This window comes from Oryctolagus cuniculus, chromosome 17 (genome assembly GCF_051225735.1).
Source record: "Oryctolagus cuniculus isolate XC-2025 breed Fujian yellow rabbit chromosome 17, ASM5122573v1, whole genome shotgun sequence".
In the NCBI taxonomy this organism is placed as follows: Eukaryota; Metazoa; Chordata; class Mammalia; order Lagomorpha; family Leporidae; genus Oryctolagus; species Oryctolagus cuniculus.
The window spans coordinates 57048331-57057702 of NC_142883.1; the positions used below are offsets into that span (position 1 = coordinate 57048331).

The 9372-nt window shown below is 60.4% G+C and overlaps 1 protein-coding gene and 1 long non-coding RNA gene across 12 annotated transcripts in view; one reads left to right on the plus strand and one right to left on the minus strand.

The window, feature by feature from the left end:
• ARHGAP44 (Rho GTPase activating protein 44) overlaps positions 1-9372 on the plus strand; it is a 188382-nt gene that overhangs the window by 176591 nt on the left and 2419 nt on the right. For 6 of the 10 annotated variants that reach the window (XM_008270707.5, XM_051825171.3, XM_051825168.3 and 3 more), the window contains 2 exons: positions 3149-3306; positions 6204-6581. The exons of 2 other annotated variants lie outside the window; for them this stretch is intronic. In XM_008270707.5, coding sequence (XP_008268929.1) covers positions 3149-3306; positions 6204-6581 — 536 coding nt within the window. Of the gene's footprint in view, positions 1-3148; positions 3307-6203; positions 6582-7623; positions 7676-9372 lie in introns of all 10 variants that reach the window. 2 more of the 10 variants (XM_089317712.1, XM_089317713.1) reach the window with 2 other exon arrangements.
• LOC149121251 (uncharacterized) lies at positions 807-9366 on the minus strand. Of its 2 annotated transcripts, none has more exons than XR_016223990.1 (3): positions 7788-9366; positions 7458-7623; positions 807-1808 (listed from the first exon to the last, which is right to left on the minus strand). It is a non-coding gene; the product is annotated as an uncharacterized LOC149121251 (long non-coding RNA). The 2 variants fall into 2 exon arrangements; XR_016223991.1 differs by lacking the exon at positions 807-1808 and adding an exon at positions 3315-4328.

Below are 9372 nucleotides of genomic sequence, written 5' to 3' on the forward strand. Positions count from 1 at the left end.
CCGGCACACCATGCTGACCCGATGGCAGGAGCCAGGTGCTTCTCCTGGTCTCCCATGGGGTGCAGGGCCCAAGCACTTGGGCCATCATCCACTGCACTCCCGGGCCACAGCAGAGAGCTGGCCTGGAAGAGGGGCATCCGGGACAGAATCCGGGCTCCCAACCGGGACTAGAACCCGGTGTGCCGGCGCCGCTAGGTGGAGGATTAGCCTAGTGAGCCGCGGCGCTGGCCTGTTCCTCTTGTTCTCACACAGGAGCTCAGGGAAGTAGAAAAGCTACTTCACGTGAGGCGCGGGGCACTGCGGTGCCTTCTCTTGGGGCATGCCGCGCCCTCGTGGCCACCGCGAGGAATGTTTCAGGGACTTTGGGAAGCTGAACCTTTTTAGCCAGCCTCTCCCCAAACACGCACGTCCTCATTCAGCATCACTGTCACACACACACACACACATGTGAACACGCACACACACACGCATTCTTTCACCATCACCAGTGACAGTTTCATCACCAACACATGTTCACCATCACATCAGCACACACATGCACACACCCGCCACTATCACACACATCCTTACAAACCGTCACCACCAATGCACATGTATACACACACAAACACGCACACGGTCTGCTTCGCCATCACTGTGAACCCACACGTGCACCTTCTCATCCCCCAGCTCACACATGAACACACACACACACCCGCCCACCCACCCACCACCACTGATTAAAAGGAGTGTAGCTAGCCTCTTTTATTTTTCCCCTTTAATGTTGAATTAGGAAGTGACCTGGGGAAGGAGGGAGAGTCTTGTGCGGGGGGCGGGGGAGGAGGGGGCAGGGCTTCTGATGCCCACAACTTAAACAGGGTCACCAGTCAGCTGGAGGGGTGCAGGAAAGGAGACTGGGTGCTGTCAGGGAATTGGCATAGAGTGGCATTTCTGTAACGCACCCTGGAAGAGGGGTTTCCCCAGGCCCTGACCGTGTTCCAGGGACTTTGGGGAGGGGTGGCCGTGGGGGTGTCACTCGTGAACAGGGCACCCTCGGGGTCCTGTCATTTGAGATATCAGCCACACTGCTCTGCAGCCCTGGGCCCCCTTCGTGCCCTCCCCCTGGGGTGGGCGGTCCTATGGTTTCTCTCAAGGGGCAGTGTTTTCAGAGTGCTGCCCCCCAGCCCCCACAGGTGTGCGCCCATCCACGTGGGCGCCCCACTGTTTGTGCGTGTGTGTCTTTTCTGGACATTGGCAGCACAGACCATGTTTCCTCCAGTGTCTGCCCCCCACCCCACTGAGGATGGCGGGCCCTCCCTTCCCCTCTCCGCTCAGGCCCTGCCTTCAGCCCCTTCCTCCAGCCACCTTGGTGTGACCGTGATCACCAGCTCTGCTTTCAGCCTGTGGTGCCCGGTGCACTGACCGCACCATGGGTCCCCAGAACTAGCCCGTCCTGAGACGTGCCTTCCCCGGGCTGCCTCTGCTTAGGGCTTCTAATAACCATTTTCCTGCCCCTGTTTCCCGCTGGGCCAACTGCGCCTGTGCTGTGCCTGGGAGGGGGGAGCCAGGCTCAGGGATGATGCTTGGGGGAATGTGGATCCGGTGGGAGGGCACAGAAGGAAGAACTCACACCCCAGATCCCCAGGCCCACGTCTCGACGCTCCAGAGGAGGAGAGGAGCCTGCAGCCTCCCAAGAAGGGGTCTGTCAGGTTGCTGGTTTGACCTAACTCATGATGGTGGTCAGATGGCTGGACGGGTAGGTAGATGTTTGGAACTCAGGCCCCTGTGCCCGGTGAACTTGAGCTTGAAAGTCCAGTCTTTGCACAGCCCTGGAGAGGAAAAGGCTTTCTGTTTCTGTTTCTAAAAGAATGCAGAAGGAAATGTTTCCTCTTTTAGTTGCTGTGGATAGTATGGGTGCTTTCCCTGGTGGAACTACCCCCGCCCCCAGGGAGTGTAACAGAGGCAGCACACTCCCCTGGGTGCAGCGGGGGAGGCACAGGCGCCCTCCCTGGATCGCGCAGCACGACCTTAAACCAGCTCTTTCCTTCCCCCCTCCCATGGAGAAAACCACCTGTCCTTTGGACATGCTGGCTGTCCCAGCCCTGTCCCTGCTCCCAGTCTTTCTCTGTACGCCTCAGTGGGCACAAGTGGTACACTCCTACTGATATTCCTCCAAATTCATATCCTAGATAAAGTTAGGGAAGAAATAAGCTGGGGCTGTCTTGTTGTTGGTTTTGTTTTTTGGGGGGTGGGGAGGACAGGGAGAGAAAGAGCCCCTGGGAAGGCTGCTCCACGCCACACCACTTAAGGTCATGCAGACCCAGGTGGCTCCCCCCTACCCCCGGGCACCTGCTGGCAGTGTTTCGTTGGAAGGGAGCCCTGCTGGGGTGCACACTGAGCAGTTAGGGTCATCTCCCAGGGACGGCGAGCTGGAGGTTGCAGCACAAGCGGGTCCCTCCCTGGCCGATGCTGTGGCATCTCCAAGCATGCACTTTGCCCTTAGGAGGTGGCCTGAGGTTCAGCCTGGCGGGGAAGGGTGGCTGCTCTCAAGGACCTGGGGTCCTCCCGTGTCACTGAGCCACAACCTCCCTTGAGCCTACAGGACTGGGGCTTGAACCAGCCCATGTGCAGGGGCACCACCTAGGTCTGTGCCAACCCTGCCACCTGCTGGCTCCTGTTGGGGAGCCCCCAGAATCCTTCCGCTGCCCAGGTGTGATGGAGGCTCCAGGGTGGGCAATGGGAGCCCGCCTCAGCAGCCCTGGTGGCCCCCTCTGGCCTGCTGAGCAATAGACGGGATGAGAACACATCCATGTTCCAGGCTCAGAATGTTAGAGAATTCTGGCATTCCCTTGTTGAGACCCGGACACAGTGGAGATGGTCAGGGGCTGCCCTGCCCTGCCCTGCCCTGCCCTGCCCTGCCCTTGCTTGTGGTATCCTTGAGGAGAGAAGATGGAAACGTGGGAGGGGGCTGTAACCCAGGCCGTCCCAGCTCCGAGAAGGGGCAGTCACCTCGAGAGGCGCCTGTGCAGGCTGAGAAGGGACGGAGACATGCCTGAGCCGGGGCAGACCTGGGCAGGGCACTGACGAGTGTGTGGATCTGCAGCCGGCATGGCCCATGCTGCAGCTGGCTGAGCTCAGGGTCCCCTTGTCCTGTGTGCTTGCATTCCAGCACGTCTAAAAACAAGGAACTTTCTCCAGGGTCTGGGCAGAAAGGGAGTCCAGGCTCCAGCCAGGGGCCCACCTGTGCAGGGACGCAGCCAGGGGGACCACCAGGCTCCAGCCCCAGCCAGCCGCCAGCAGACCAGAGTCCTCACACCCTGCGGAAAGGTACGTCTGTCACCGCAGCCTTCCTGTTGGTTCCAGCCCAGGGAGCACTGCGCCCTCCCATCAGCGCGGACAGCCAGAAACCGCGGTCCCTGGACAGTTCAGGGCATTGGTGTTTGGCAGTTAACCAACTGTAAGCAGGATTGTCGCACGGGGTAGCTTGTAGGGCATGGATTCCACTGGTGAGTTCTCATTGGAGAAGCACAGGTATCCCATGGGCCTGCCAGGCCCAACCTCTGGCATTTATTTATTTGAAAGTCAGAGAGGAGATCGTCCACCCACTGGTTCACTACTGCCTAGATGGCCACAATGGCCAGGGCTGGGACAGGCGAGAGCTAGGCAATTCATCTGGGTTTCCCCCACGGGTACAGGGGTCCAAGCACTTGGGCTACCTTCTGCTTTCCCAAGCTCATTAACGGAGCTAGACTGGAAGTGGAGCAGCCCGGACTTGAACTGGCACCCATATGAGATGCCAGTGTTTTAGGCAGCAGCGTCACCCTCTCTGCTGCAGCGCTGTCCCTGACCTCCAGCATTTAAAAAGCTGTGTGGAGTCATCCACAGCGGCCGCCTGTCCAGACAGTGGCAGCCTCGCACCTGGTGCCGCAGAGGAGGGAGTCAGGATTGCTTCTCCATGCTTGCTTTGCAATCTCCAGACTGGAAACGGGAAGTAATGCGCAGGAGGTCGGGATGGTGATGGGCTTTGAAAAAGCCTGCAGGTTTTTTGGATTTATATTTATTTGAAAGAGTTACTGAGAGAGACAGAGAGGGGTCTTCCATCCCTGGTTTATTCTCTAGACGGCCGCAATAGCCAGAGCTGTGCTGATCTGAAGGCAGGAGCCAGGAGCTTTTTCTGGGTATCCCACGTGGGTGCAGGGGCCCAAGCATTTGGGCCATCTTCTACTGCTTTCCCAGGCCATAGCAGGGAGCTGGATCAGAAGAGGAGCAGCTGGGACTAAAACCGGCGCCTATATGGGATGCTGGTACCTCAGGCCAGGGCTTTAACCTGCTGTGCCCCAGTGCCAGCCCTGCAATATTTTTTTAAGATTTAATCTTACTTGAAAGCCAGAGTTACGAAGAGGAGAGGTGGGGAGTGAAGGGTGGGGTGGGGGAGGGGTTTCCATCTGGTGGTTCACTCCTCAGATGGCCGCAACAGAGCTGCACTGATCTGAAGTCAGGAGCTTCCTCTGGGACCCAAGGATTGGGGCCACCTTCTACTGCTTCCCCAGGCCATAGCAGAGAGCTAGATTGGAAGAGGAACCATATGGGATGTCAGCACCACAGGCAGCGGCTTTACTCGCTGTGCCACAGTGCCAGCCCCTGCAATCCTTTTTTATAAAGGTTTATTTGACAGAGAGGGAGAAACAGAGAAAAGACCTTCCATCCACTAATTCACTCCCCAAAGGGCCAGGCCAGGAGCCTGGAACTCCCTCTGGGTCTCCTGTGTGAATGCAGGGACCCAAGGACTTGGGCCATCCCCATCTGCCTTCCTAGGTGAATTAGCGGGGAGCTGGATAGGAAGTGGAGCAGCCAGGACTCAAAATGGTGCTCATATGGGATGCTGGTGCCACAGCTGGTGGCTTAATCCAGTGCACCACAATGCCAGCCCCTGCAGAGGGCGCAGTTCTTCAAAGATAATCTATTGAGGGCCAGGCTCTCTGGTGCAGTGTGTTAAACTGCCATCTGCAGTGCCAGCATCCCACACGGGTGCAGGTTCAAGTCCTGGCTGCTCTGCTTCCGACCCAGCTCCCTACTAATGTGCCTGGGCTTTGGCCTGGCCCAGGGCTCACTGTTGCGGCCACTTGGGGGTGCACCGGTGGATGGAAAATCTTTCCGCGTGACTCAAGGACACAGAATCTCCAGGCTTTGGCACAGAGCATCCGGCCATGTTTCACGGTCCTGGGAGCCAAACGTTGTGAGGCAGGTTCCCAGGGATTGCCTCTGACTCCCAGGCTGTGCTGGGGCAGCTTCAACTTGAACCATCTTCACTAGGCTTCGCTGACTGACTTTCCTTGAGTGCCCTTCGCACTGGGAACTGTTCTCCCCCTCGGCTGGGTATGCGCATGTAGACCATGGCTGGAGTCCAGGAGAGGGGAGGTGAAATGAGTTATCAGGCAAAAAGAGAGGCAAACACAGAGTTCCAGGTTTGTTTTAAAACCTGGGGCCAAGGGCCGGCACCGTGGCTCACTAGGCTAATCCTCCGCCTTGCGGCACCGGCACACCAGGTTCTAGTCCCGGTCGGGGTGCTGGATTCTGTCCCGGTTGCCCCTCTTCCAGGCCAGCTCTCTGCTATGGCCCGGGAGTGCAGTGGAGAATGGCCCAAGTGCTTGGGCCCTGCATGCCATGGGAGACCAGGAGAAGCACCTGACTCCTGGCTTCGGATCAGCGCAGTGCGCCGGCTGCAGCGCACCAGCCGCAGCAGCCATTGGAGGGTGAACCAACGGAAGGAAGACCTTTCTGTCTCTCTCTCTCACTGTCCACTCTGTCAAAAAGAAAAAAAAAAAACAACACCTGGGGCCGGTGCTCTGGCACAGCGGGTTAAAGCCCTGGCTGCTCCATTTCCCACCCTGCTCTCTGCTATGGCCTGGGAAAGCAGTGGCAGATGGCCCAGGTTCTTGGGTCCCTGCACTTGTGTGGGAGACCTGGAAGAAGCTCCTGGCTCCTGATCGGCATAGCTCCAAGCCCATGTGGCCATCTGGGGAATGAACCAGCGGATGGAAGATCTCTCTACCTTTGTGTAACTCTTTCAAATAAGTAAGTCTTTAGTAAATAAACACACCTGCGTGGTCTGCTGTTAGTCTGGCAGGAGGCCGAGGGCAGAGTGGGGTGGCCCAGCGAGGCAGTGGCGTCCTGGTCTGACCGCCCTATGTTCTGTCGCCATTGTGTGGGCTTTTCTCTTCCAGTTTCCAAGAAGCTGGCGCCCATCCCACCCAAGGTCCCCTTTGGCCAGCCAGGGGCTGTGACGGAGCAGCCTGCCGGCCAGCCGTCCCCAGTCAGCCTGTCTCCCACCCCGCCGAGCACCCCGTCGCCCTACGGACTGAGTTACCCTCAGGGCTACTCCTTGGCCTCTGGCCAGCTGTCCCCGGCTGCAGCTGCCCCGCTGGCCTCTCCTTCGGTCTTCACAAGCACTTTAACCAAATCGAGGCCCACGCCGAAGCCCCGACAGAGGCCCACTCTGCCGCCACCCCAGCCCCCCACCGCCAGCCTCTCGGCCTCCAGTCCCCAGGCCACGGAGCACCCCATGCTGGACGGCATGTCTCCCGGGGAAAGCATGTCCACAGGTAAGCGCCGGAGCCTAGGCGGGGTCACGGGCCTCGCCCCGTGCCCCGAGGGGGCTGTGCCGGCGGCCAGCAGCCCAGGGCCTTTGCTTCTGCTCTCTGTTGTGCTTGAGCACTCTCTCTCAGGGCATGGTAGGAAGCTGACGCCGTAACTCAGGTGAGAGGCCCAAGGTGTCCCCTAGAGAGGGGCTGAGAACCAAAGCTGGGGCTCCCTGGGGGCAGATGAGCCTCGGCTGCCATCTTTCTAGAGTCGCATTCAGATAGGGGTCAGTCTCAGAACAGAAGTGAGCTGACACACTCAGCGGTTAAGACAGCCATAGCCATAGACACTCTGACCACACATGGTGGTAAACTGGACACGTTTGTGGCGTCTGCCAGTCACCGGAGTGCTTCCCTTGCTCAAGTAGCAGGTGAGGCAGCCTGGGAGGGAGTGGACACGCATCCTGGGTCCTAGAACAGACCCCCCCCCCCCCCCAACCTTGGCTCTCTCCAAGAAGGATGTTTTCCTCTGCTAGTAGTAGGGAGCCCGTAGCCTGTGGGACTCTGCTCCTTGCAGGCTAGGCAAAAGCTTAGCCGGGTGTGCAGGTGTTTGCCACGGGACGGGAGAAGGGGGAGCCACCTGGGGCTGAATGAACACTGCCTTGGTCATTCCTGAGTGAGCCGTGATGGGAGAGGATGGGGCACCTGCCCCAGGAGCTCCCGTCAGAGCCGGCTCACTGCCCCTTCCACACCCAACATCTGCTCACTGTCCCGGCCTCCCTAAGGAAGGGACACCGTGCTGGAGGTGGAAGGGAGCATGCAAGGAGCAGCCCGAGAGATCTGGGGCCACGAGTGGACAGGGCTGCAGGCCAGGGCTCCCGAGCCGCGCAGCGTAGGCACCTGTGTTGTTGCAGTCTTCAGCAGCAGGCTGTCATTCTGTCGCACGCTCGGGCCTCTGGGCCGGTGTGGCGGGCCTGGGACCGTGCCCCTTGGCGCAGTGTTTCTGTGACGTTGCTGTTGCATCGTGTCTGTTCCTTCTCCGAAGCCTATTGTTGTGTTCTTGCAGCTGTGTGACATGAGTGGCGCGGTGTTGGATACGTGTGAGGGGGATTTTCAGGGTAAGCCGGCCCCGGCCTCGCCCCCTCCCACCCCGGCCAGCTGCCCTTGGCCGCCCCCACGGCCCCGCCCCCTCTCTGCATGTGGCTCAGACCACCCGCATGGCCGCCTCACTCTTGCCAGCTTCCTTGGCTTTGGTTAGAAGAGATCCAGCAGACTTAGCTCTTCTTCACTTCCACGGCGTCCCTAGGACGTGGAGGGCACGGGGGGAGCCCGTTAGCAGAGGGCCCGGCTGGGAGCACTCCCTGGGCCGCCCCAGCATCGGGCCTCACTGCAGGCTGAGGCAGCTGGCAAATCCCGGAGGCCCCGGGGTCTCAGAGCTCTTCCCCACCCACCCCTCACCGGCGGATGGATGGCCGGCCACGTCCAGTCTGTCCACGTCAGTGAAGTGTTTTGGGAGCAGTATGGCCCCTCCTCTGGCTCGAAAGTGAAGCCACGGCAAGAGCAGGAGAGCAGCCAGAGTAAAGAGGTGGCCTGGCCTCACGGAGAAGGGGCAGCACGGGGACTCCCCCCACCCGACCTGAGGGCTCCCAACAGAGCTCCCACAGGGGTCCCTGAATGGGCAGGCCAGGAGGAAGGTGGCCCGGTGTGCTCTCTGCACTGCCCCGGCCCAGCCAGCCTCACTCCTCTGCCTCCCATTTCACTGCTGAGGTGCCGGAGTGGGGACAGGCTCGTTCCCAGGCCACAGCCATACAGCTTGACAGACAGGGCATTGTGGATCCAAGCAGTGAGGCTGGTCCTTGTACCTGACAGCGGGCCCACCCAGCCTCACTCCTGCAGGAGGGAAGGGCAGAGGCAGGCCTGAGCACAGACGGCCCGGGGGAGCCACTGTCCCCCCAGCAGACCTCCACTCCTGCGGCAGCAGGTCAGAGCTGGCCGCAGTGGCATCCGGAGGACCCCCGGAGGGGGCGAGGGAGGCGGCCTGTGTCCCAGAGCGTCCGTGTCCGTGGAGCGTCTTTCAGGGCTGTGTCGCATGTGTGTCTACACGCAGCATGGCCTTGTGCAGTCTGGACATGTTGGCCCAAACACCCCAGCTCCCGTGAGTGGCCCGGAGCTGCTTCCCTACCACGCTCAGGGTGGGGCCGGAGTAGTCCACCTCCACCCCCAGAGCAGAGGGCTGGTCCCAGCATCCTGATGGCACAGGGTGCTCATGTCCCCGAGCTGCTGGCTCTGGACTCTTCTGGCCATGCCCTAACGGCTGCAGCCACTGAGCCATGGGACTTGGGGGCCATCTCCCTGACCTCCCCCGGACGAATGACCTTCTGCAGCCTGAACCTAGGTGGGGTTTCCTGCAATCCAGGGTCCCCAGGCAGCTGTCCCAAGGACTGCTCCTCGTGGTCACGGGATGAGGGGATCTTCCTAGAGTCTCAGTCCTGCCCTGCAGACGAGAGCTAAATGATCTTAAGTAGATCCTGAAGGAGACGGCCCCGCGCCTTCTCCTCCTGGAGTCTGGGGTGGCTCCTGTGGGGCAGGAGCTCCCTGGGCCAGCCCCTGTAGGTCACCACAGCCGAACCCAGACGCCCGGGCCTGCCACCCTCCCAGGTAGAAGCAGAGCCTCTGGCCTCAATCTGACGGTGTGTTAACAGGCTCTGGCCGGCCTCTATGCCCCCTGCTTCCTAACGCTGACCACGTCGGCCCCCAGCAGGCTCCTGGGGAGCCGGAGCCCCCCGATCAGCGCCCTCTCTCTGCCTGCTTACAG